The 27,093-nt window shown below is 48.0% G+C and overlaps 9 protein-coding genes across 9 annotated transcripts; 3 read left to right on the forward strand and 6 right to left on the reverse strand.

The window, feature by feature from the left end:
- Positions 1-1,122: 1,122 nt before the first annotated feature.
- FPRO_13240 (uncharacterized protein) lies at positions 1,123-3,159 on the forward strand (the record flags this gene model as incomplete). The annotated part of the gene is made up of 2 exons (XM_031222671.1): positions 1,123-2,786; positions 3,000-3,159. The coding sequence occupies 2 exons, from the start codon at positions 1,123-1,125 to the stop codon at positions 3,157-3,159; spliced, it is 1,824 nt and encodes a 607-aa protein (XP_031088107.1).
- A 2,630-nt stretch (positions 3,160-5,789) lies between these two features.
- On the forward strand, positions 5,790-7,533 carry FPRO_13241 (putative PHO8-repressible alkaline phosphatase vacuolar; the record flags this gene model as incomplete). The annotated part of the gene is made up of 2 exons (XM_031222672.1): positions 5,790-6,329; positions 6,385-7,533. The coding sequence occupies 2 exons, from the start codon at positions 5,790-5,792 to the stop codon at positions 7,531-7,533; spliced, it is 1,689 nt and encodes a 562-aa protein (XP_031088108.1).
- Positions 7,534-8,081: 548 nt separating this feature from the next.
- On the reverse strand, positions 8,082-9,986 carry FPRO_13242 (uncharacterized protein; the record flags this gene model as incomplete). The annotated part of the gene is made up of 1 exon (XM_031222673.1): positions 8,082-9,986. The coding sequence occupies one exon, from the start codon at positions 9,984-9,986 to the stop codon at positions 8,082-8,084; it is 1,905 nt and encodes a 634-aa protein (XP_031088109.1).
- A 1,139-nt stretch (positions 9,987-11,125) lies between these two features.
- FPRO_13243 (uncharacterized protein) lies at positions 11,126-11,889 on the reverse strand (the record flags this gene model as incomplete). The annotated part of the gene is made up of 2 exons (XM_031222674.1): positions 11,126-11,334; positions 11,415-11,889. 2 exons carry the CDS (start codon positions 11,887-11,889, stop codon positions 11,126-11,128), a joined length of 684 nt encoding a protein of 227 aa, XP_031088110.1.
- A 549-nt stretch (positions 11,890-12,438) lies between these two features.
- On the reverse strand, positions 12,439-13,168 carry FPRO_13244 (putative RPL34B-ribosomal protein L34.e; the record flags this gene model as incomplete). The annotated part of the gene is made up of 3 exons (XM_031222675.1): positions 12,439-12,627; positions 12,882-13,005; positions 13,131-13,168. 3 exons carry the CDS (start codon positions 13,166-13,168, stop codon positions 12,439-12,441), a joined length of 351 nt encoding a protein of 116 aa, XP_031088111.1.
- A 1,832-nt stretch (positions 13,169-15,000) lies between these two features.
- On the reverse strand, positions 15,001-15,514 carry FPRO_13245 (uncharacterized protein; the record flags this gene model as incomplete). Its single annotated transcript, XM_031222676.1, has 3 exons — positions 15,001-15,200; positions 15,263-15,326; positions 15,389-15,514. 3 exons carry the CDS (start codon positions 15,512-15,514, stop codon positions 15,001-15,003), a joined length of 390 nt encoding a protein of 129 aa, XP_031088112.1.
- A 1,501-nt stretch (positions 15,515-17,015) lies between these two features.
- Positions 17,016-17,642, forward strand: FPRO_13246 (uncharacterized protein; the record flags this gene model as incomplete). Its single annotated transcript, XM_031222677.1, has 1 exon — positions 17,016-17,642. One exon carries the CDS (start codon positions 17,016-17,018, stop codon positions 17,640-17,642), a length of 627 nt encoding a protein of 208 aa, XP_031088113.1.
- A 2,658-nt stretch (positions 17,643-20,300) lies between these two features.
- FPRO_13247 (putative chitin binding protein) lies at positions 20,301-22,088 on the reverse strand (the record flags this gene model as incomplete). Its single annotated transcript, XM_031222678.1, has 6 exons — positions 20,301-20,370; positions 20,421-20,594; positions 20,654-20,774; positions 20,926-21,639; positions 21,689-21,753; positions 21,805-22,088. 6 exons carry the CDS (start codon positions 22,086-22,088, stop codon positions 20,301-20,303), a joined length of 1,428 nt encoding a protein of 475 aa, XP_031088114.1.
- A 1,041-nt stretch (positions 22,089-23,129) lies between these two features.
- On the reverse strand, positions 23,130-25,541 carry FPRO_13248 (uncharacterized protein; the record flags this gene model as incomplete). The annotated part of the gene is made up of 3 exons (XM_031222679.1): positions 23,130-24,801; positions 24,853-25,451; positions 25,497-25,541. 3 exons carry the CDS (start codon positions 25,539-25,541, stop codon positions 23,130-23,132), a joined length of 2,316 nt encoding a protein of 771 aa, XP_031088115.1.
- Positions 25,542-27,093: the final 1,552 nt, after the last annotated feature.

Raw genomic sequence — 27,093 nt, forward strand, 5'->3', positions numbered from 1 at the left:
GTGGTGTTGGCCCTTGTGCTGTGCAGTGACAAAAGACAGGACGTTGACCACCTCACAGAATGGTATTTATTGTTTGATGATAATTTCGGGAGGGAGCTATTGAGGGAAGTCCAATAAGAAGATAAGGTAATTAGTGAGTTTCTGTAATACTAGAAAGGTTCAATAATAAGCGTGTAAATCTCTTGTTATATTTATAAGTTTGGAAGCGTCTGACTTGAGTTTCAGAAGTTTACCTAACTTTCGTTTAGTTGTCTTCGTAAAAAGTGCTCTGTTGTTGTCCTTTCCATCAGATTTTGTATTTTGAAGCCAACTTGGGATCGTGACCTATTGATGCAGTGCTACTGGCTACTTTTTCCCGAACCATGCGTTTGTACATAAATTGGGCTGAAATGATTCGGTGGTCCTTGCGATCTCTGAAACCGTTGTATCTGCAGATTATTGTTTCGGGTCTCTTGGAGACTCATGATGAATAACCTCCATGATACACAAATGGATAAGATGAGGGCGTGTTCGACTCTTGATTTATTCTGTGTTGTTCTATGCCGAGACGGAAAAATGTGGATAAGAAGCTTGTTATAAAAGCTTGGCCTTGGAGTATGAGACTGCTCATCGGCGATTGGCGTGAAGATTCATCGTGAAAGATCTCGGGACGTCATGAAGGACGATGGCATTCTTCGATGGACCAGGGACGGATAATCGGCTTCAGCCCATCGAAGTCTGGACCATTGGAACACACTAATAAAAGGTCGGGCTATTCGACAGTGGCTACGATATACGACTTGAATGGTTGCCCGGATCCAATGCTCCAGGCCATTGAGAAACAACCCCCTACTCCCCCTAAACCGACCACTGAAATTGGTGCTGACGGGCTGAACTTCCCCTGCATCACAACGCCGCGGCGCATCCATGAGGAATCGAGCACCCTTGAATTTATTTTTATGCGAGTCTTAGGTAACTCGAACTGGACCTGATCCTTTTCATTCCATCTCTCTCAGCTGAGCGGATAGGATTTCTACAGCTTCAAAGGTTGCTTTTATTCTACGCGCCCGTTCGACTGGCTGCAATACATACTCTACCTATTTCTCGGCTCTGCCTTTCGCAGGGCATCTTCCCGTTCATCCAATGTCAACATCACGAGACTTCGCTGTCCCAGCGGAGCACGATAATGCAATGCAGCCTCAGGACGATATAGAGCAAAGGAGTCGCCAAAGCCATTCTTCCAACACCAACGTATCTGAAGAGAAAGATCAGCATGTCCGCTACCACCTCACCCTCAACACGCAGAACCTCTCCCCGCCCAAGGCCGAGCCTATGCGGCCAGTGCGTTCCGACACAGAGGTCCATCGCGAAATGACATTTTCGCCCTCGATATTGCGACGCCGGATGACTCGCGCCCCAACGTTTAAGACGGTGGAGGATTATGACGAGTTCGACACTGCCTTTGGCGATCGTCCTGGTTGGCAGCCTGGCTCCGAGCCTGGCTATGACCCAAAGCTTCCCGATGGAGGCCATGCTTCGATGCCTGCACTTCAAGCACCTTGTGAGATTTCTGTAATCGACTTTTCGCAAGATAAAATGGTTAAGCGCCACTTCGATAATGTGAATTTCATCGACTTCCTTGACCAGCCAAAAGAAGAATGGGCCAAATGCCGATGGATCAACGTCAATGGACTCAGTTGGGATGTTATTCAGGCAATTGGCAACAAGAAGGGTCTTCACAAGCTTGCCTTGGAGGACATGATGCAGATCAGGAACCGGACGAAGGCTGATTGGTATCCCAACCATGCTTTCATCGTCATGACCCTGCAGAAGCTTGTCCACCTGGTTGACGATGAAGATGATACAACCAGCACGAGCAGCACATACTCTAGCAAGACGCTCGGCGCTTTGAGAGGCTCAGTGAGGCAGCTTTGGAAGACTCGCAGAGCGGCCGACCCCGAGAAGGACTTTGAGACCTCGCTACGGCCACAGGACCCTATTACGGCAGACCTGCAAGAGACGGGCATGATAAGGACATTGCAGCGTTATCACGCCTCAGGAAATGAAGCACGCACAGAATTCATGGAGAGTCATTCATCCCTGACGCCATATCAAATGGCAGTGTCGGCAGAGCAGGTCTCTATATTTCTAACATCAGATAACACGGTCATCTCTTTCTTTGAGGTCTCGGCGGGAGATATTGAGCGGCCCATCGTCACCCGTCTGAGTACCCCAGGCACTATTCTTCGCGAGTCCAATGACGCATCATTATTATGCCAGGGCATTATCGACGCCATCATCGACCTCGCCATACCCTTGACGTCTATTTACACAGACATTATTGCCGATATTGAGCTAGATGTGCTCACATCGCCGAGTATCAGTCAAAGCAAAAAGCTATATATATGCATTAGTGAGATCAACAAAATGCTGAGCTTCCTCAACCCTATTGATAACTTGGTCAATGTGCTGAGGGATCACAAGACACACATGACCCATGACCAAGCCATGCAGGCACTGGAGAACCCTTCAACTGGTGTTATTGTCACTCCCATGACCCACACATACCTAGGCGATGTGCTCGATCACTGTATTATGATAACTGAAGCTCTACAACAGCTCAAGCAATCATCAGACAACCTCATCAACCTTATCTTCAACACCATATCAGCCCACCAGAATGAATCGATGAAGCAGCTTACCACGGTGACCATCATTTTTCTTCCTTTGACGTTCATAACAGGATTTTTTGGACAGAACTTTGCGGAAGAGGGCTTCCCCGAAATCCACCATGGTATTTGGTATTTGTAAGTATTCATTTCATCAAATGTTGAGGGGATACGAGAAACTTGGAACGTCTATCTCAAATGACGAAAAGACTTGAGATAAATCTGGGGTAATTTAGTCTGCCCTGAGACTAGTTATTCTGGCACGTTGGTCAAAAATCGAAAGTTTTCTTGGGCTGGGCTGATTACAGCGCAATACTTCCGGAGTCATGCACAATACTGACAAGATTATAGCTGGGCCTGCGCCGTTCCGACTGTTGTAGCAACCATCTTGATTCTAATGAGAGAGATGATTTACAACTGGCTGGTGCGAGTCGTACAAAGAAGACACATCCTTACGCTTAGGAAAAAGAAGAAGAGGTCCAAGCAGCAAAAGATTAAGCTCAAGGTGTGACGGATACGCTGCGGGCAGGTAAAAAATACTCAAGGTCTCGATTTTAAACGATAAAAAGGCTCATGGAAATCTAGCATAAGCTCAGGAAGCTTTGATTAGCTTGTTTTTGCCACCATGTTATCAGGCCTGAGATGCTTTTCCTCCCCAAGGGCTGCTTATGAGGTTGAATGGCGGGAACATTTGCATTAATGATACCCAAGAATTGGTAAAGGAGTGGGCGTGATTTATTTGTAAGTGGCATTGAATTCGAGTATAGCATTTATCAACATCTTGGCCAAACACACCAGCCCTTTACAGGTCTCAAACGCCTAAGATCAAAGCAAACTATAATGAAATTACCTAGATAAGTTTGAAGCATTAAACAACCTTGTGTTCTTGACTGGATTCTTAATAGTGTTATGGATATTTAAATATCAAACTGGCTTGGACTTGGCGGATCTAGAATATACACCATCCACGTCTCCATCTTTACACTACATACGAGGATGTCAACGTCGTATCTCACATCCACAATATCCCCCTTTTCTTTCCAAGTCTGGCATCATCCCCTCCTTTTTAACACGGTAACCCAAGGTACTTGGAGTTACCAGAGCGCAGCGGGTCAGACTTGAGCATTCTTTGACAGAAGGGTCAGGGCCAATCCAGTCAACTCTCCAAGAGTCCTTGGGGTGCACCAATACCCCTCAGAAGATGTTGTACAAAAGGGGGGAGGTCCAGTATCGGCTTTGCATGCGTAAGCCATCAGCTTTGATTCAAGCGTCCATCAGCAAGCGATGACAGTGCCTGCAAGGCACACTATAGAGTCGTCTGAAATAATCGATAGACTGAGGGTACAGATATCAAAATACAACCAACTCCTGACAGCTTTGGCGGTTGACATCCCTTCCGTGCGCCGCACTCATAGAAATACATCCTTCACTTTCACCTCCAGCTTGAGCTAGACCTTCTAATTTGGCTTCATTTTATCGTACAAGCGCTCTCTCTCAACCTTGTCTGTTGCCCGGGTGGTAGAAACAAGGGTATCCAGGAACCACAATAGAAGGGCATTCAAACCACCATCGAGGGCAACAAAAGCCATGTGTCAAAATTATCCGTGTGTTGTGCCAGCCAGCAACACAATGATCGGGGAGAGTAAAGGGGAGCTCGTTCAGACCCTCTGCTGTCCAGGAATTTGGATCGTTGATTCGGTGGATTTCTTGGTATACTTGGGCGCAGGATGTTTCGAAAAGGAGCTCGCCATAACATCCGCAAAGATTTAGAAATAAAACGTAACAACACATGTGGGCTATTGAGATTTCGTTCTGGGGGCTTTGGTATCTTGTGCGCGCCCGTTGAGGAGCATGAGTGAGCCCAGAGAACGAGAAGCATAACGATAGTCCTGGTGGCTAAGCGTGAGGCAAATCGCGTGAGTCTCAGGACATATCATGGTCAGCATCTTTGGATTGTCGGTAGAGATGAAGAGTGGTAGTTTGTCGCTCGTGGTTCGGGCGCCAGCTGCGAACCTACTGATTGTTTAAACGGTTTGCGCTTCTGCTCCGTTTGAGGATCATTGTTAGTACCAGGCTCGTGTGTAGCAACTTGCCCCTAACGAACTGTTTGACAGCCGTTCACTTATGCCGAAAGCAACGTGCAGTTGGTTGCTCCGCGCATGAATAGCGAGTCACAAACCCTTCTGTGGCACCAATCTGTCATTCTTGATCCGGCGAGATTGGATCTGACATGTTGATTTGAAGTTGGTTTTGGACCAAGAGATTCTCAGTTCTGTTGGCCGTTTAGTATGGCCACTCGGCCATTGACGAACGGCGGGAGGAAACATTATAGCATGAGGACGTCGTTTTCGGAGGAGGAGATGGAGTACGATAGCCCTTAGCCTAAACTTTGCTATGAATCCACAGTACAATGAAGTCGGGTGAAGTACATGCTCGGTTCAGGCTTATACCAGTCCAATAAGCTTGAAATTTGAGTTATCGTATTGGACGGGTCGTCGCGAGCCGTCACCGCCTGTTGAAACAACGGTACGGAAGTCGGGTCTACTTATTTATTTAAAGATGTATCTGTTGAATGCCCAGGCGAAAACGAGGGTCATGGAAATGCGAGTAAGTTGGAGGTTTTATAGAGTAGAGTTTCTTTGATATAGAGTTCAACTCCCTAACCAGTATGTAGGTAAGCACACGTGAAGATGCATATTTGGAGACCATCCAGAAAAGAGCAAAGCCCCATGATCTCGATTACCTTAAAATTATGCTCGCGTGGTCAAGATACCATCTCACCATTGGTTATCTTCCCCAAAAACTGATTATCAGTGAGCAATAGGCCTTCATCCCGCTCCACCCACGTGAACCACTGATGTCACCCGGTCCACCGCTAATGGAACTGTAAGCCCCTGTAACAAGCTCTGAAGCTACCCCCGCATAGCTCCAACTCGTAGTGTCGCATAAGTTAATGGATGTCATAATCGCCCATCCAGCCATTTTGTGTTGTCTTGTTGCACCTTGCACAACCCGGCACTCTCCCTTCTTCTTACGCGGCCAGATACCGTACAATGGTTTGTCTCTCCCCTTCTTCCCTTCTTCCCTTCTGCCTCAGTCCGAGACTTATCTTGTCGTCCCACGTTTTCTTTCCAGCTAACAATGTCTTCTCCTCAGGCCAACGAAAGCGATCCTCTCTTGTCCGGTGACGGTGACGGCCGCTCCGATGCTCAGGCCGATAAGGGCGCCCGGAACTCGCGACTCCGTGAACTCGGCCTCTTTGCCTGGGCTCTGATTGCCACTGCTGCCGTCATTGTTTTAGCTATTTGGACTCAGCATGAGCAACAAACCAAGCATGATCACAGCACGCCCGCCTCTAAGCGAAACCTCGTCTTCATGGTGTCAGACGGCATGGGCCCTGCACCTTTGTCCTTGACGCGTAGCTTCCGACAACACGTGGAAGAGCTTCCGTACGGCGATACCCTCACTCTCGATAAGCATTTCTGGGGCACGAGCCGGACTCGCTCCAGCAGTTCCCTGGTCACAGACAGTGCTGCTGGTGCAACAGCCTTCTCCTGTGGCAAGAAGACCTACAATGGTGCTATCTCTACACTCCCTAACCACGATCCTTGTGGAACCGTCCTAGAAGCTGCCAAGCGTGCCGGATATCATACTGGACTTGTTGTCACAACGAAGATTGAGGTATGTATGATCAGAGGGAAACTAAGTCATTACGAAACTAATCAATACTGCCCAGGATGCGACTCCAGCCTGCTTCAACTCCCACGTGGTCCTCCGCGAGATGGAAGACGAGATTGCTCTCCAACAGATCGGAGAAGGTGTCCTGGGCCGAACTGTTGATCTGATGCTTGGTGGTGGCCGCTGTAACTTCTTGCCCAACAGCACCGAGGGCAGCTGCCGAGCCGACGACACGGACGTGATCAAGATTGCAAAGGAAAAGCACAACTGGACCTACACCGACAGCCGCGCTGGCTTCGATGCTCTCAAGGGCGGCAACAACGTCAAGCTGCCTTTGCTCGGACTCTTTGCCCCAACTGACATCCCCTTTGAGATTGACCGCCGAAATCACAACGACGTCTACCCCTCGCTGAGCGAAATGGCCAAGACCGCTCTTCGCGCTCTTGAGAAGGCTACTGAAAAGAGTGACAAGGGCTTTTTCATCATGATCGAGGGCAGCCGAATTGACCATGCCGGTCATATCAATGATCCTGCAGCTCAGGTCCACGAGGTTCTTGAGTATGATAAGACATTCCAAGCTGTTCTCGACTTCATCAAGGAGAGCAAGACTGAAACTGTTCTTGTCGCAACCAGTGACCATGAAACTGGTGGTCTTGCCACTGCGATTCAGGAACCTGGTCACCTCCCAGTCTACAACTGGTACCCCAAGGTACTTGCAAATGCTACTGCTTCAGCTGAGTGGCTTCACGCCAAGCTCAACGCACACCTCGCCTCTGATTCCAACATCAAGAAGAATAAGGAGAAGCTAAAGACGTACATCAACGAGGAACTCATCGTCGGCGGTCTTGGTATCTCCAACGCCTCTGATAGGGAGATCACCACCATTGCTGATCATCCTGAGAGCGCCCTTGTCCTCTTTTCGGCTCTCATCTCCCTGCGCGCTCACGTCGGTTGGAGTACACACGGCCACACTGCTGTCGACGTCAATATCTACAGTTCTGGTGGTCCCCGAGCAGAGAACATCCGTGGTAATGTTGAGAATACCGATGTTGGTAAATATCTACGGGAGTATCTTGAGGTTGACGTTGACGCGATCACCTCGGAACTCAAGGAAAAGATGAGCAAGGTTAATCTTCAAGATGTTGGTATGGAGGCACTCGACGAAGTTTGGTCTCTTGGTAACAAGTACCATGCTATTGAGGTTTAATGAGCATACTGCATTTCTTAGAATGATTATACGACTTATACGGGTCTAACAAGAGGTGGGTAGGAAGATCTTGATCAAGATATGTAGAATGGTATATCCAACCTATAGTAGATTTACTTATTAGCCTGCCTATGATGCATTTGAACTTTTTGAGTTTTCGTACCAACGCAACTACAGCAACTTATTAGCTGCTGTCTATTGAGACATCGCTCGATATATATCCCTTCAATTCACATGAAATCAGATAACCAGATTCATCGTGGTCATCCCAGCATGACGCCAGTGGTACCCGAGTCTAGATGCGTTGACCAGTTTCGTCTCCATACAGACCCGAAAAATAGGGTAAAATATCATGCCTGTTCACGGGCAGTGACCGCTACAATGCTTGAGTGCGATCAAAAGTCGAGCAGTCCATTATCTATACGTTAGTTACCAACAAAGACCACCGGCCGGACTCCTGGTTGTTAACTAAGTCAATGCTTTAAGCCAATATACTCCTCGCTTGTGACCGTCAACCCCCTTAACCAAACGCCTTTCCCCCTTGATGATCATGACCGGCTTGCAGAAGCCGAGCCAACATTGTATCGTACATACAGACGATCTAGAAAGTGTGAGTGACGGATCCCATTAGGCCTCGCTTTGGCAAAGGTGTCGATAGCCTCCTGAACACCGAAATCGCACCGCTCAACGAGATAGCATACGATAAAGTATCCCGTGCGGTTGAAGCCGTAATGGCAGTGCACTCCAACAACACACTGCTCGGGATTTGTCCAGCCCTCGGCGGTAGCGCGCGCAGGCTGCCGATTTCGAAGGTCGTCAACTAACTTGATAAAATCTTTAACCTCACGATCCTCTGGGGGTATCTTCGAAACTGTGGGGAACTTATGATAATGGATTCCAGCTCGTTCTAAGCCGCGTGGGTCATAGTGAGGCTGGTCTTTGGAGATATCAATGATATCTTTGACGATAGAACCCCAATTTGAAATAAAATTCTGTGGAGAATGGACATCATCCACTTCACGAAGTGTCTTGAGTGCCCGGAAGATGGGTTTTCCAGTACGTCCAATCGGTTCGGATACTGGAGTAACAGTCTTCCATTTGTTGAGATTTTTGACGTCCCATTTTCCCTCACGGTTGAGGTATTGCAGTTGCCAGGCCAGGGAGAGTCTTCCAGTAACGTGTGTGGCCAGGAAATCAGAAATTAACCCGGCAACGGCACGAACTGAGCAAGGGGCGTATAGGACAGCGTGTGTTGCAGGTAGTGGCATAACAGTGGTCTTTACTACCTTCCTGGGATGGTTCGGTTGCGCAGGTAGTTCAGTCATAGTCTCATTGGGGGTTGAGGGATCATTGGGGCTATTCTCTTCTGAACTGGGAACCACCGTAGACTTGGCCTTTGTGAAGTCATCGTCATTGATATCTTCAATAGCTTGTGGAATATGATCCTGCGGTCTTGTAGAAGAGTTGACGGGGGCAGCAGCTTCGGCGATAGCCTCGTGTGTCTCTCCTGATGCCCCTGATTCTGGCAGAGTCTTGTCAGGATCCAATGCGTTAGCAATCTTTGTGGCTTCCTCAGGTGAAACAACAGTGTCCCCTTCAGCACCTATCAAGAAGACGGGGATATTTAATCCTGCCCAGACTTCTAGGGTCGGAAGACCGCCTTTAGGTTTGCCGTTATGATAGAGTGGTAGGGCGCCGTTGGCAATGCGTCTAAAGACTGGGGTTCGACTCTGTCTGTTAAAGCGATATTGAAGTTTTCGAGTAGCCTCGTCGGCATCCTTTCCAACGAAACGCCTGACGCTCGCACTGTTGTGTCCTCCCCGACCGTTCCATGCTCGCCACAGATCAAACATCCATTCCGGAGCCCAAAGTCCCATCCGAGCCCACCATGTTATTGATTCACCAGGAGGGCTTGACACAGGGCAAATAGCCACCAACCCTACGACGTACTCGGCTAACGAGGTTGTATGGTCGACTTGGGTGTTGGCCAACTTAGCAGCGAGACTTGTCCCCATGCTATGGCCGATCAGGACCACTCGTTGGCCTGCGTCCTTGTCTCGATAGTCCTCAATGACTGTTTCCAAAAGCTCTACCAAAGCATCCGTCGTGTAGGCTTCCCAATCAAGGACCGAGAAATCAGATCGGCCACAACCGGGGTAGTCAATTGCCATGCAAGTGGCCACATCGACCAGACTACTTAACAGAGGATGGAACTGGGCAACAGAACCGCCCAAGCCATGCAGAAATACCAATAGTGGTAATGGGGCAGGTTTTTGGGGTAGTTCGTCTGCCTTGACATGTTGTCGGTAGAAAACCCGGATTCCAGAGTATGTGAAACGACTTGTTGTATAGGACTTGAACTCTGAATGATCCTTCAGCAAAGTCGGGTCCGTGAGGTGAGGGTCAGTGGAGTCGATATCGTCCTGTTGGACGCTTGCTGCAGGAGAGTCCATAAGTGCGCCTGGGGGTTTTATACTCCAGGATATTGGCGGAGGTGTTATAAGTTTGTTGCGGATTTTCTATAATTTATAAGAAAGAAGGACTGAGTCGCAATTGGATTTGAGTTTAGTCGATTGTTTTAGTTGCATCAGAGATTGAAGCTGCTGTTGAGTCACCAACAAGGTATTGATTGGGATTACACGAGTAACACCAAGTTCGCGTGTTTCTCCGACCACCGCAGCTGTCTCATACAATCGGTATGAAATAAGTCAAATAGTGCAACGCCGCAAAGACTTGCAGTTTCATAGAGAAGCCCAGTTGACAACGAGAACTTGAACGATCAACAACCCAGGGCCCAGCCAAGCTTTTGAAGTTCTTGGACCCTAGGTATGTGCCCCACGCGAACCGCGGTCAGGGCGCGCCAAACAACAAAAATTGCGTGAAGTGTGACCTAATACTGTCAAAATTCGATGCTGAATTCGATGATCTTGAGTGTGGATATTGTGTAGCGTTGCCGGATTGACATTGATGATGAGAATAAAGATTTGGCTTTGAGTAATTGTCAAAGTTCAGGGAAGCAACCAATTACACAATTGCATCATACCTTGTGGGCGAATTAGATCTCCATTGGGGGGGGAACCAATTATTTGTGCAGGACTGAGGCATGTTGTGCATGAAGCCTACCCTGAAGATGATGGAATTTATGAGTAGAGTCTCGAAGTTATGCTCTCTCCTTTAATCGTGACTCTTTTTGGGTTGGTAATTGATTTAATCACGTTGGCTTCGAGTATGACATTTTCGTAATTGCCAACAATTTATGAGTTTAGTTCAGGAACTACGTTATGAACTAATGCAAGTACTCTATGTTTGCAATTCTTGGCCATAGATAGTATGTAGACTTTGGCAATACAAGTCCCTGGCCTCGACTGTTAGAAAGACATACTACGGCACATAAAGAATGAATATAGAATTTGAAGACAGGGCGCTTTCCAAGTCCCATGCCAATCGCTTGGTATGGGCAAAATAGTCAGTTCGAGGACTCGGCATTTCCCTGTTTAAGATAGCGAATACCTACATGCAGCATCTTGCCCTCACATCCATACTCTTACAATAAAAATACACCTTCGAAGTGCGGTCTTCGGTTCAGCTGTTCTCATTCCGCTCCAACGCCGTCCTTCCATCCAATGGGTATTAGAGCAGCTGCTACGTTCGAAACGCCTCGTTCTGTGGCCAACAAATTGAACTGCGCAGCTGCATTTCTCGTGTCCAGGATTTCAATTCGCATACCAAGTTCCGATATAAGTCGTCTCGTTTCGGGTGCCAATGGCATAATAGATGGGCCGACCCCGATGATAAGAAGATCTGTAACTCAATTAGCAAAGAGCATTCCCCTCAATGATGCAAAATATCACATGACGCAAGTAACGAGGATGAAAACATACCAGGTCGGGGCCACAGTAGATCAAATAGCGCAAATGCCTTTGGTGGTAGCTCAAACTGGCCCTTCTTGTTGACAAGATTCATTGAGCCTTTGGCCTCCCACGGACGCCAGTTGAATACCTCGCCGTCAATCAACAAAACGCCATTACCGCCTGTCACAGTAATACCACTGTTCAGTCCAAATCCATCATACATGCACACGTCGACCGAAGTTGAAGGCGCTGGGGTGTTGCCGAGCACGTCGAGCTCGGCAAAGTCGGTTGGGGGAGGCTGCGCTGGTGGCTGTTGGTCCTTTCTCCGGCTTGGAAGGGCGTGGAACAGTCGGCGGCTTGACGTAGAGGCTTGGGAACGAGGTGAGACTGTCGAGGTGGTGGCTCTAAAAACTGTAGTCGCGGATCTAGGTCGCTGCGTCTGGACGAGAGCTTGGCACACTGCTTGTTGTGCGCTGCAAGGCCGGATGAGACTTCGTGATGCCATGACAGAATGCCAATCGTGCCAATATCGTGGGTTTCAAGGGAGTTGCACGGTTGTGTTAGAGGGAAGGATTTCTCGTTTCGATGTAGGAACTGGAAGAGCTTGTCCAAGTAAGTGGGGGATAGATAATTTTAGCACGTCATGATTTCACCTCGCCTTATTCAGTCTACGAATTTGAGATGGCACAAATGGAGAATCCGTTCAAAGGACAAGGAATTAATGAAACACATATTGTCAACCTGTGGATGTAATTTGAACCAGTTGGTGCCATTAACTTTTATCTCACTTTCATGGTCATAATTTTTTGACACCTTCGCCACACCAACAATACTTCGTCACTCATGCATAATCCACGCCAGCTTGATGTTCTTTCTCATTCAAGTCACCAAGAGGATAGTAGCAGTCCTAAGACGGCGGACGGCCAACCATTTGGCACCGGCCCGATGTATCATGCAGTCCCTTTTTGCCTAATGAACACCAAAGCAATGAACCGAGTCCTCAGAGTTCCTTGCCTTTCCCACGCAAAGCCTAACCTAGCAATGGAGATTGCATTTATTTCTTCTTCTGGCTCTGCTCCTGCTCCTTGAGAACCTTCTTGACGATCTTCTGCTCCTCAATAAGGAAAGCTCGGACGATACGGTCGCGGACACAGTTGCCGCATCGGGAACCACCGTAGGCGCGCTGGACGGTCTTCTTGGGCTTGGAGATCTGAGAGTACTCGCGGGGTCGGAGAGCGGGAATCTATACAAGAATTGAGTCAGTTCCGATATTCCATGGTAGTCGATAATCCTTTGCGACAGAGGGTTAAGACAAAAATGAGAAGCCGACTGGTCGGTTGGTTCATGCCGAATCTCGTTCCTCTCGTGAGATGTAAAGCCCTTGGCCTTGACATTGCAGCCCCTCACTATCTCGCATGCCAGCCAGTGCCCGTTTGCCATCCTCGTGTTGTCTTATCCCTCATATCGCACGAGATTCGCTTGTCTTGGTCAACTTACGCCGATGAGCTTGGAGCCGCAGTCACCACACTTGGGAACGGTGCCGCGCTTCTTGATGTGCAGCACACGGAGCTCACCACCTGGGGTACGCACGGTGCGTGTGGTATTAGAGCTGGTATTCCAACTGGGAGCATGGTTAGTTCTTGATCGTATGGCCGTGTCGGAAGTATGAGGCTGTATGGCGAGAGCTGGTATCTCGACATATTTCGAGAGCGAAAAGACTCGACAGCTTCGTAGGGAAAAACTCACCCGTTACGGCGGCGGTAGGTGACTCTGTGGTTAACCATTGTAGCGGCTTGGTGATTTGACTGAGCTGCTCGGGTTAGTTGGTGTTGGACGGTGGTCGCGAGAGTAGGAGAGGAGATTTCGCAAAACACTCGAGTTGTTAATTCTGTGTGGGTGTATAAAATTCGTGGTGGGACTAGCGTGCTTAGCACGTGACGCAGCCACACTATGGCTCAGCACCTCCCCAAGCCACGGGCTCCACTTGGATGTCAAAGAGATCTTCAGGTAAGGACGTAGCTAGGGGAGGAAAGAAAACTTGGGACCTTGATCCTCAATGACAAAAAAGATTTACGTAAATTATTATAATCTTAGGCTAAATTTAGGATATTCTTTGCTGAGTTTATTTTGACGCCTTATAACAACGATTGATGTTTTCTGGCTCTCCAAGGGGTAGTTTCAATGAGTTGGTGGTAATCTGTAGATAAAGAGAAGCAACAAGTTTCATTTGTATCAGTTTCGCAGAAACAGAGCATATCTCTGTGCTTGCCGAGCGCCACCGAACAGTCTGAGTTAGGTGAAAGAATTCACTGTTATTTAATGAATAGACGATATGCTACAACAGAGGGACGCATCAAAAGAGTGCACCAGGCTTTGCCTTTTAGACTACCTAAAGAGACTTAAAACTCAGGATAGGTCGCAGATTGACTCTCTGAAACACTCACCCTGATATCTCTCTTAACTTACTCTGAACAATATATGGGGGTGCCGGTTCTTGGAATTCCTCCTTGCCCAGACACGGCTCTTACCCACGGCCGATCTCGCGTCTAACTCAACTACTTGTATTTGGATGCATACAAATATTCTTTTGAAGTTTTACCAAATACAGAAACAGTGTCAATACCGAGATGTTGAGTCTTGACTGAACCTGGTGCCATATTCTCCTGACTATAAGTCACGATAGGACTCGATAAGTTATCAGCATGAAAGAATATCTTTGTTCTAGTAAATGTTTAGAAATAAGATCAGTCGGTAGAAGATAAGGAAATCGTTCATATCCATCACTATTGGTTCAGAGTTCCCTCCCCGAGAACTTTGAATCTTAGGTACCTACTCAAGCTATACATTAGTACCCTATGATTTGGAGATACAGAAGATTATAAGTTTTCGCAGTCCACGTTCTAGACACATCACATAGAGGGGTTAGTAAATAACATATAGACTAGACTAAGCTAGGCATAAAGATTGCAAAAGGTTCAATGCCATTGTTCAATTATGATCGATCTGCCTCCCCTGGTAGCTCGGTGTCGGCCTTCCGATGTGTCCTCCGCCGTCAATCGTGATGCAGTTAGCGAACCGAAAGTTAATAAAGCTACGGAGCAGTCAGGAAGCCAATTTATAGCAGGGGGAACGTACTTTTATGGACCTCGCGGCCTTGGTTCAGATCTTAGGGTGCGTTGTCGAAGACGATCAATCTGCCCCTGCCCTCGAAGGAAGAAACAGTCTTATAGAAACTCAGGGGTTATCTCTCTCGTCCCCAAATTGTGCATATCAGGACAATTTGACTGTGACTGATCACAAACTTTGTAGGAGTGCCCCAAAACCTTGTTTCCTTTCATTGAGCTTCTGGTTGCCTCACCCATCAAAGACGCAACATCAGAATTCATGGTGTCAGGTATCACTAATGAGCGAGGCGGCAACGTTTGTATCTATGGTCCATGCAATCGAGAGCAACTGTCAAGCACTTTGTTTTAAAATATCATGATATTGATGTGCCGTCTTCTAGTAGTGGAAAAAGTTCAAAGGCGTTTCCTGCACCACTTTTGCTCCGATCATTCATGTCCCGATGTAGTCAAACCGTCCATAAACGCCTATGCTGTATGTTCCATGTATCTCGCTATTCTTCATCCATTCTGAACCAGTCTGGGTGATCATAATATTCCCAAGTCTTGATACCCGTGGGCTCTTCTTCTTTTCTCTTCTTGGCCTGCGCAAAGATTTCACGACTTTTCTTATCACGCATCAAGTCGGTCACCTCTTTGATGTTTGCTTGCGCTTCATTCACTGAGTTCATGAAAGCTGCAAACATGACATCGGCTATACATAGGTGATGGGTCAGCTCAGGATGTTTCAGACAATGAGTAGACTAGGGAGCCTACGTGAAGGTTGCTTTTGCACAAGCGGCTTGATCATCTTGGGGATGGTGTCGTTCAATTGCCGGACCTGAAACAAGAGCCTGATGAGCAAGTTTGCATCCCGTTTTCTCACGTAGAAAACGACGTTACCTTGATGTGCAGAAGCTTGAGGCGTTTCATGGCTTCCTCAAGGCGCGCTTCGTCCCAGCCATCCTGGCCGGCTGCATTCGGCGCCTGAGCCTGAGCCTGGTTTTGAACGGCAGGCTGCGGGTTCATGTTTGCGAATGGGGCAGGAAGACCGGTAAAAGATAGGATATCCAGGAGTTGATGGCGCTGAGGAAGCAACACGAGATCGCAGGTGGCCGAGCGAATGAGAGGCTTGCGTGGACAATGGGGAAAGGATCAGACGGGACTGGCAAAAGTGGACAGGGCTCTATTTTTATTCCGAGATGGATACAAAGGCCTAACAGAAATGGTCAGTGCTTGCACTGTAAACTTTGCTGATGCAGGGAAATATTCTAGAAGTACGAAATGGATTGGATGGATGCATACAATGGAAAGATCAACTGTGTCTTCGTCTTTGCCTTGCGCGACGTGGGGCAAGCGTTGTCAGTTGGGGAAGGGAAGAAGCTTTGACGTCTGCCAGTAGATTCCCGTTGGTGCAACCAAGTTCAATGAGACCGTAGGCACATGCAGTTGAGGGAACGAGTCTCGATCGAGCAAGGGACCAGGAACCAGGAACCGGTGACCCGTATTATGGGACTGCAACTGTAGTAGCTGCGACTGAACTGAACTGAACTGAACCCGTCAGAGTAAGCCCGCACCGTGTCGATCGACGGAGGTGACATACCTCGAGTTCTTTGTCTACCTAGATGCAGTAATTGTCAGTGTATCGCGGGCATCAGGCAAAAGGGCCTACGAGAGAGACAAGCACCTCAATGTCCATGAAACAAGTCGAAGCCCGCAACTGCTGCGCCTACCCGTATCAACCGCCAACTCTAACGCTCCATTCAGCCCATCCGTCACGTGCTTGGCATCCAAACAGCCTTAGGTGATGATGAAGCCGCAACAAGCCTGAGCTTCTTCACACCCCCTTCGAACCGTTTCCCCGTTTTCGCTTGGAGAACCTGATTTATATCAAGGCCCAGTGCCTCCGACAAACACAGCTCTTTCATCACAAGCCCGCAATCATTCTTGCTACTGACTTCACATACAGTCTCTATCTTCCATCGTCGCACCCGCTCAAGCTACACAAAGTCACCTTCTCAATCTCTCAGCACGTTGCTTGACCCCTCCACACCCTTCCTTACTTATCCACTCCGTTCATACTGTCAGGTACCTTACCTCTCCTTGCTCTGCGCGAAGCTACCTCCCCTGGCTTGTGCTTGACGTAGGTACAAAACGACGCTTCGCAGCATCCATCAGGTACGTAGACTGCACGCTGTCACCTACGGCCCCGCCTTTCTGCAGGTCTGGCCTGTGAATGGTCCGCCTGGCCCGGACCGGATCAACACTAAACCTTGTTAGGTCCATACCTGTATCACAGTTAGAACAGTGCGGGAAAGTTGAACCCAGCCTTTTGCATACCTGCCCTGTAAACTACCATCGCGGCCAAAACCAACAGCAATCTCTCGTCCATTCGCGATCTCATTCTACGCCTCACACCCGGTCCTTTTAAAGCACTCCGAAACCGTTCATTCTTGGGCAAACTTAGTTGCCCACTCCGCCTTATCTAAACCGTTCCGTTGCAACCGCCACCCTGGCTCAATCACTCGTCATGCCAAATACACCACCTCCAGCGCTATTACCCCCACCAGAAGGTATATTTAGGACCTTCGAAGATTTGATGGCTTCCGTCCAGCGCGTTGCAAAGGACCAGGGATACGGAATTGTCAAGCTGCGCGCCTCAAACTACCGCGACGGAAAACCCACCCGTTATGATCTCGTTTGCGACCGCGGTGGTGTCAAGTACAACAGCACTGCCAAGAAGCGCAACCCTTCGACGCGCAAAATTGATTGTCCCTTCCGCGCCAAGGCTGTTTGTGAAGTTCAGCTCGGAAACCAATGGCGTTTTGCTATCCAAGAGGGACGTCACAACCACGAGCCACGAGCTCCCTCTGGCACGCCTGGTCAGGAGAACGCGCCGCTGGCTACATCGATCCGATCCTTCACTAATAAACTCGACCGCCTGAACCACGACATGGCCCAGGGTCTAATGCGCATTGAGCAGCGTCTCGATAACATCGAGAAGCGCATGGACAGTCTTGAAGCCCGAGCTGGAGGCGGCTACGAACCACGCTTCCAGGCTATTGAACAAAGACTGCAGGGGATGGAAGGTCCTCGCATGGATGGGATGGGTATGGACGATGTCGAAACACGTCTTCTAGCCTCGACGGTAATGTAGGAAACTGGCCAGATAGGTGCGGACGCGCGGCATCTCGCCATGGACGATCACCAGTGAGTATCAAGATACCTGGTGGATCTGCCGGGAAACATCAACGCCTACAACGGCGACGGAGTTCATATCAACAAAAGTGGTTCACAGCGAAGTGACTTGTGAAAGTCATGCGGTCGTTGGTGGTTCTCAAGGATTTTTGCTAATGACAAAGTACGAACTGTTCAGGGCGTTTAGGGAAAGGAGCCTACAAAGTTGAGGGCTATGTGAGATTACTACTACCCTTCATGGGGTTGCGCGCATGGGAATGATTCGTTTGTTCTGTTCTTTTCGACTGACTACCCTTCTGTCTCTATTTCTTGGTACGAGAGGATGGCTTTCTTATTGTGGAGATATAAAGTCTGGTGTGTACATTAACAAGTCGGCAATTAGCCGAGTGATGTTTGACAGATTATTATTCACAATCGTATCAACCATTGTCGACATGTTATTCTTTCTTTGCCGATTTTGCCCTGTGCCCCGACTTGATCTACAATTGATGTTGCTACCCGTCTCAAGCTTGGCCATGCTGCCATGCCTGTCTCGAAATGCTCACTGACCAGGGCTGCCGAGCTTGGGCCCTATTTAACGCACGTTTCCATGTGGTAGTCCTCTTGTGGACATGGCCTGACGCCTCGCACACTGTACAATGGGTACATGCCCTTGTTCATCGAGGCAAACAACGTTTTCTGGTAAACTCTAGATCACACCGGCCCCACGCCTTGATCAGATCTGTTTGCGAGGAGGATGATGATGTTGTTGCTTTTTATGGCACTTCTCCAGCACGATCTTACCTGGGCGGAGCACATCTTGATGAGGGTTGATTGTGGTGTTGGTCAAGAGGTGTTGGTTAAGAGGTGTTGGTCAAGAGGTGTTAGTCTAGTGCTGAGACTTAAATGTGGTGATACAGGCACGAGAAGTATTAGATGTAGAGTGGAAGAATCAAGATCCAAGCAAGATCTAGGGGGGTCATGATCGCCTTTGTTCTATGAGGCTGGACTACATATCCCTCGGTCTGAGGTTTATTTTTTGTATTCAACGATGAACGGTTTTCTGGTTGAGGTTGGTGATTTTGCCATTGACTATTAATCTCAAGAACATAGTTTTCTTACCAACAATTGCTTGCTATCTTTCAACAGGTCGCGACATCATTTCAACTAAAATCATGGCAATCGTGCAGGCATCTCCGCCAACAACAGATCGGAGGGATTGACCATGCAGTTGCATCTTAATCGAGTTAGTAACATGATGCATCGACAATACAATCACCCTAATAATGAGAACTTCAGTTGAGTTTGAAGCCTCATATCAAATTAGACCTCTGTTTCCAAGAGGCGTCCTTATTCGTCGTCATGAAACACTGGATGACAAGTCGGAGATTTCAGAAATGGCGCTTAAACACGGTAACTGATGGAAACATACATATGGTGCCATGGCACAAACGGCTGACGCTTGGTCGACGAGTGCCGCCTCAAACGCTGACAGACAACGGTTGAGCAAACAACACTAGATTCCAGGCGGTTGTACCAGGCAAAGTAAGGCGCCTGACCATCGGTTGATACTAACGGCTGGGAAAATTCAGGTCTGTCGGAAAAACTGCAGAATCCAAGCTGGAAAACAACTGTGTAACGGTTCTAAGGCATGCATGCACGCGTAAAGGCCATCGGCAGCCTCCAGACGCCCGCCAAGTTATCAAGTCGAGTTGGCTCAAGTTGAGCAAGGCAGATATGAAAGTATTCCCCCATTGACTGGGCATTTTCACACCCGGAGATGCTCGGAGTTGCTGGTAACCGTGCATCTGTTGACACCCGTGTTACATCTTCGAGGAGATTACCCGCCGCACATAACAAAGCATTGTTATGTATGCAGATTTGTGAGATGCAGCGGCTGCATGCATTCTGCCGCGTGCATGGCCAGATCCGTGGCGCCTGAATTTACATGGGCCGCCAGGCTGTGAGAGTGACAGATCCTAGTTTTTTGTCCACACAAGAACACAGCCGACATATCTTGTGTCACCTGGTGGCGCCGGTCGAGTCCTCATAGGAGTAAAGTCCCGGCGTTGGCGATAAAGATAGATGCTGATAACATCTTGAGTTTTTGTTTGCGATGAGCTTGGCCAGTGAGAGCAGCAACAGCATTATTCTCACATATACTTGGTGAATTTTATCAAGAATTTCGAACATTATTGCACAGGCTTAAAGATATGACCAGACAGGGGCTGGTATATGGTTGCTTTTTCCAACACGGGTCGAGTGCTGCACTCGGCCGTGTTGGGGTAGTTGGACTCAAAATCGAGCCCTGTTGACTTGCAACCCAGCTGTGTACCAGCATTGTTTGCTGAGAAGTCTAGAGCCTGGGAATTCCTGCAATTTGGGTTGCCAAACTGTCTGATCGACTCTGTACGAGCCAAGAAGGTGCTGGCAAACACCACAAAGAGATACGAGGACTTGCTGGAAGAGCAAACCATAAGAGTCCAAGACTGATATGGTCTTGTACCAATATGACTTTAAGCGACCAATGACTATTTGCTTAAACTATGTAGGTATATATTATGAAATATATAAACAGAGGTGAGTTACCATATAGTGGCTTGCAGCACTACCAGAGGTTGCATCAAATTCCCACGCCTCACTTGGAGGAGGTGCAAGTTCCGAAGCCACTCTGGCACCCACTGCCACAGTATGCGCTCGTCTTACCACTAGGTACGTTGTTAGATAAAAGGTAGTGATGGGATGGGCGAGAACTTACCAGTTCCCGCTCTTGGAGCAGCAGTCTCCGTATGTAGAGCCCTTGCAAGTCTGGTGATACTTGTCACCGCAAAGACCATTGGCTGAGACAATGAGAGCACTTCCGGTAGTCCACTTATTGCACTTTCCAAACTCAGATTGACAACCGCCGTCACAGTATCCGGATGTTGAGCCGCTGTAGAAGAAATAGTTGGTCAGTGGTTTGTCTGCTAGGGCCTGGGGCTGAAGACTCACCAGAAGTTGTTGTAGGAGCAACAGTCTCCCCACTTGGACCCGGTGCACTTTGTGCCGCCATTCGTAGCACCGCATTTGCCATCCCTGGTAGTAGCAGTAGCCGTGGTGGTCGGAGAGGTAGCTGTTGAGCATATCAGTACTTGCTTTCTTGGGGCTTTTTGGGTCGAGGATAAAGCTCCGAAACAGCCGAGTGATACCGCATGCTCAAAGAAACTCTGTGATACATCGGGGCATATCTAGATGGAGTGTGTCGTGCAGGTGAAAATACTTACAAGGAGTGGCACTGTCTACAGACGCTGAGGTCGTGAAGTTAGGATCAGTGACATACCAGTTCTCACGGGCATCTCCCAGACACTCTCCAACAGGAACAGCTTTGTATCCCCTGTCCTTGATTGTCTTGATCATGAAAGCAGTAAGATTGTAGGCAGTTTGCTCCTGGACATCATGGCTCAGCTCGATGTAAGCATTGGCATTGGCATTAGTAGAAACGCCTTCAGAGAAAGTGTTCTTGCTAGTCTGTATCTTATCAGGAGTGTTATTCTCAAAATCCTTGGTGTCGAGGTTCCAGTTGATAACATGGTAACCAAGCTTGGTCGCATAGTCAAGGCAGCCAGAGACTCGGTTGCAGGTTCCGTAAGGGGGGCGGAGGTACTTGGGGAAGAACCCGAAGATGTTGCGGAAGGCCATCTCGTTGTAGATGATCTGCTGCTGGCGGACCTCATCACTTGAGGCAGTGAGATCCTGGTGTGACCAGGTGTGCGAGGCGAGCTGATGGCCTTCGGAGTACATCCTGCGGAGAATCTTGGGCCAACCGGCAATTTCATCATCGATCTGGCCCTTGCCAAGATTGGTACCAGTAATGAAGAATGTAGCTTTGATGTTGTTCTGCTTGAGAACGTCCAATACTTGGTCAGTGTATTTGTAAGGGCCGTCATCAAAGGTCAGGGCGAAAGTCCCAGGAGTAGTGCAGTTAGTGATATACACATCTATGTGTGGTCAGGCTGGTGGCTCATGTAGTGATGTTTCGATACCTACTATAAGGGACCTTGCCATTGGTTGATCTGGGAATGTTTGCTGTGGTATCACCCTTGGGCTTCTTGCTGAACATGAGTTAGGTCAGGCGTCAACATATAGATCGGAGACAGACATACCTTCCATCACAGTTGCTGTTGCTATAGGCCATTTGGCATTGGGGTGAAGAGCAATAAGGTGAAGTGGTGCCACAGTAGCCAGCGGCAGAGCAACATTGTCCTTTGGGACAAGAGCCACTATCCTTTCCACAAGAGGCTCGCTTCTCGAGTCCTTCAGACTGAACTGAAGCATGCTCATGACGAGCAGCGATGTTGAACTCGGCTCCTTTGCGTCTGGCCATAAAGTCATGTGCAAGGACCATGTTGGGCAGAGCAGCCAGCGACAGGAGAGTGACAGACTTCATTGCGATGTGAAACACTAACAAATATCCAACGAATCCTTTTGTGCAGAAGAGATAGAGACTGAGGATCGACGCACAATTGTACCAGAGCTCTTAGATATAAGTAAATTATACCCATGACGAATCCCTCATTTTAGACTATTGAGCATTTTAGATCCTTGATGCTCGCTAGACATCTTCAGGACTACTATTCTCGATCCGACCCACGGGCCTTGATGACGAGACCGGCATTACGGATGTTTTCTTTTGTTGATAACAAAGATAACCCATTGACGTCAAGTTCTTTTTTAGTCTTGTTAACTCCTATTTTCAGCTCCAACCACAATGACGAGGCGTTGTTGGCTTTGAGACTTCCTCCGGTAAAGACTCTCGGTGGGTCATGCCACGGTCAAAGAAAGGATCGACTATACCATTGCAGGTCGGCTATTGGAGAAAGTAGATATAGTACAATAACAAGATTGAGCGAATTGGGTCACTCTGCGTCATGTGAGGATCACAAACTTGGAATACCATACACCATCAACGGTTGATTGTGCCAAACTGAATTACCATCCTTGGAAATGTTTAGCTCATGGCGTCTTACATCTTACACCACCCCTTGCAGTAGCCGCGCTTTACCAGGAGAGGTACGGGATCGACACGTTGTTAGAGGAGCTTCTGGGCCGCCGCTCCCGATTCTAGCGTCGTGGTTCTAGCCTTTGAACTATGTAAATCTAAACGCCAGCCCAGTCTTTCAGGTGGTGGGTGGGGAGATGATGATCGCGCTTTGATGTATACAAGTTAGTCGACGACGTTGAAAGAGGCGGCTGAGGAAATTTACAGGGATGTCTTCTTTAGACTCAAGGCTCAAGCAATCGGTCGAGAAATCTGAGGATATACACGTTGGTGTGCATCTTACGCCACGTTACATACATCTCAATGCTATCCAACTAGCCATGCACCCGTACTTTAGGCTTGGTCAATATTAGGATTAACTAACATTTAGAAGTTTTAAGTCTATCGTATTGTGGCTTTGGCGTCCAACTACTGCAAACTGTAGCCGAACTACCGGAGTTGAGTAACTGGCGGCACGTAGACTACAGTCGGCCTCCGGACTGTTACTCCCCCTGCAGTCTCATCGACCCGACTATTTCCACTTTTCAGCTGTGGTGAGTTCGAGCCACTGCTAGAGCCCTCTAGTCTTTGCTTTTCATGAACCTGGTCTTCAGCTGTTTCAGCGATGACCTTCCTAGTCTTGCCCCAGCCAAAGCTATCCATGTTAAAAACAGCAAATACCATGACTGCAATGTTCAAAAATGGCCCGAGAACAACGAATATGAAAAGACCCAAAAGATACTGAAATCTTTCCAGCATCGACTGAGGGAGCCAGACCGCTATGATAACGTAGTAGATGAGTGGCACAATCATGATGCCTGCAAAGGCCATGATAATCCACCATGGCTGATGCATAAAAGCAACGATCATGCATCCGATAGAAGCAATTACAAAGACATTAAGACACCAAGTAAGCACATTAGAAAAGGCCAGAATTCGTTCCCACCATTGGCAGTGTCTTGCTGTCGTCAACAGCAAATCGTTGCTTGTAGCTCCAAGTGTCCAACGGCGTCGTTGGGACAAGAAAACACTCCAAGAATGGGGCACATCCGTGTATGCTCGAGCTCTCAGGGCCTGTCGAGTTTGCGCCTCTGGGAAGGTTGTAAGAAGCTGACAGATATGATTTCTGTCTTCAGAAGCAGTGGCTCGGATGCGTGTAATCATGCCATCAAGGGGTCTAGGATAATACCCAAACAGCTCAACCAGGACCTTGTCACCACAAGTCATGTCGCAGATCTTTAGCAGCTGACAACATCCTGGCAGGCATGAGACCTTTTTGGTGGCAATGGATTGGTGCAGTCGTCTCAAGCCTTGAGCAATTGTGTACTCGGCATTCTGATAGATTGACCACAGATTCCAATTGCCGTCCTTGAAATCGACTGCAACGTAGCCACAAACGCCCACAGTATTTGGGTATTTTGATTCTTTGAGCAGCTCTGAAATGCAGACCTTGTCAAAAATGGTGTCTGCATCCATGCCGATCAAATGGTCCACTTGATTGACCTTGACCTCTTGTGTAAGCCAGTCGGTCATTGAGAGCAGAAATTGCGAAGAAAATATCGTCGTGGGGTTGGTGTTTCTAATGTTGAACTTGTACAAAAACGAGCGGATAACAATGAGGCTATCGCGTTTCCCCTGATTTTGCTCTTTGACAATGCAGTAGAATGGGATGCCCTTGTAGTAGCCCCACGAGATCTCGACATCCATGGCTTGACCATCCCAGGCTCTATAAGCTCTGGTGATCTTCTCACGGTGGAGTTGCTCGACGAAAATGTCTTCATTGAGGTACTGGGCTGTCGTTTTCTCCATCCCTGGCCCGCGGACACGCCCGTCGCAAATGATCATGATGCCCCTCTTGTGGTTGTCAATGCCAACTTGATCAACCAGAGAATCAAGAGACTTGGTACATTCTTCCAGGGTTTCATTATAACAAGGCATGATCATGATGAGGTCTTCAAGGTGACCAGGCTCAATGATCTTCTCAGCAGATATGAGATTCTTGAGAGTGAAACAGATGATGGAGGCGATCATTATACAATTCAGAACAAGGGGGAATGAGATGAATGGGATGTAGACATAGTAATAGCGAGGCCACCACCAAGAGGCAAAGATGAACATAAAACTTGATGATGTCAGAGTTGTCTTAAACTTGTCGAGGAGTGTTGAGACTTACTTGACAGAAATCAGAAACGCAGTCATGATGTGCTTTTGCCGAGTGACTTTCCTCTGACCATACTTCCTCAGGTACTCATCCAAGTTCTGAGACTCGGAATCAATCTCAACCCTGGGAGCAGAAGCGGTACTCTCTTTCAGAATTGAGTTTCGGGGAGAGGTTTGAGTGGCAGTGGCAGTGTAGTCGACGGCCTGGACCGAGGCATCTTCAACACTAGACACAGACCCGCTGTCCCGTCGTCGAGCTACCGGGTCGGGTAGCCTTGGGCCAGGAATTATGAGGTCTCTTTGGCGAGAAGACTCTCCAAGAGAAGGGCTGTTTGGCTTGGTGGGAGGGTTGGACGAGAACTGGGAGACAGATGTCTGGGCAAAGGAAGACTTGTATGAGAGGGAGGAAGTAAACAGTGAGGGGTCAATGCTGTCATCAGACGACCTTGCGTCGTCCTGACTAGTTCTCTTCAGGATGTCTCCCAGAGATACATCATGGAAGGGCCCCTCGTTGTCTCTGTGAACATATTTGTTGTTTGACACCTTGGTAGAGAACGAGGGGAGAGGGGGGTAGCTCTTTTCCTGCTGGGTTGGGCTTCTCCAGGAGGCACTCTGTTACATGTTAGCAAGGCCCTACTAATGAGAGAGTTGACTTACAGTCCTCTTAGTAGTATCAGCTTCTGGAACATGAAAAGTCGCCATGTTGTTGGTAGTACAAACAGACAATGGTTCTTGGAACGGATGAAGGAGAATTTCAGAGCAGATAGCAAGGAGCAGACAACTTCTACATCAAGACATGAGTTATACTGAGACTTAAGCTTAACATAACCATCATTACTCGATCTTTCACCCCTATCACAAAAACACTCCTTTCTCTTCCTCGATCGAGCTCCATTTTGCCTGGTCTGCCAACTTCTCACCGTCAACTCTGACGTGATCATGAGCTCGGACATCTTCCACTGGCGTCGATAAATCCACGCTTGAATCAAAATTTTCTCGTCATGATCGCTCAAAAGAGATTGTTCTGTGTCTTGACCCCTATCACCAAGCCCAAATGGGGCTTCATCTTACACTGAGAGGGTTGTCCGAAGTTGATCGCGATGATGATCATGACCAGATTAGTAAATCCGCTACTAAGTAATTCGAAACTCAAACTAAAGAAAAGCAGTTTGCTAATTAGGCAAACGTTCCTTTACCGTCGAAGCTGGTGTTGGCTCTGATGCCACCAACGTCACGCCGTCAAGTGGAGAGGCTTTTTAGTTTCTCGCGGGCCAAGACGTAAGACTTGCTGCTCCGCCGATCGAGGGAACCAGCTCGATCGGGTTGGCAAGGTTTTGCAACGTCCGGTAGTTGAGAGAAACTTTTTAACGGTCCTCTGAAACCAGGTATCTGGGTTACCTGGAATGCGGTAAGCCTTCTAGTGAGGTTCCATGTTGGAATTGGGAAATCAGAGGCTTAGCAAGTCTTTTATAAGCTGCCACTCTTTATTGTAAACATATTCTTCATTTATGTTTTATTTAGAATAGCTAAGCTATGCTTGTGTCACTCTGACAGCTTGTGTAAATACATCACCTTCTACCAAGTCTCGTAGTGCCCACCACTTCACTCATTATCCATGCACCCGTGGGATCGTTGGAGACAAACAAACACTCCTTAGCCCATTATCCAGCTCTATACAGCCCCAAACTTGTTTAGGAACTCCTGTTCAGGTCGCCTACTCACCTGAACTAGCTAGAACTTGTCTTTAGGCCTTACAAGTTGTGAAAGAGGGTGTGTTCCTCACCAGATAGAGACTCTCCAGTCGTGATTAGCATGTTGAAGTCTTGCCTAACACGGATGTTAATCTAGCTACATGATACTATATTCAAGTTCCTGTTTCTTTCTTGTACCATGTAGACGTGAGTGGAACTTGACGTGAGTCGTGAATATTGACAGTCATGAGCCAAACGCCATGAAAAACTCGGTAAGACCACTGGCAGCCCAATCAAACAGTATTTCTACAGGCCCTAGACTGAATTTATTTGCAACACCTCGTCAATATGCTCTCATGAGGCGTCTTCATGCTTAAATTTGTTGTTTATGGGTGGAGTTTTGGTGTTAAAGGGCCGGGTCAATGGCAAACAAGTTTCCCATGTGTCGAACTAGAGAAAACTCTTTATCTTGTATAGCTTGCCTTTCTAGGGCTACTTAGTCAGTTTTAGAGGCATAGCTTTGACCTTGTACAGAAACGCCATGGGATTGTGATTACAAAATT

This window comes from Fusarium proliferatum (genome assembly GCF_900067095.1).
Source record: "Fusarium proliferatum ET1 genome assembly, contig: FPRO_scaffold012, whole genome shotgun sequence".
In the NCBI taxonomy this organism is placed as follows: domain Eukaryota; kingdom Fungi; phylum Ascomycota; class Sordariomycetes; order Hypocreales; family Nectriaceae; genus Fusarium; species Fusarium proliferatum.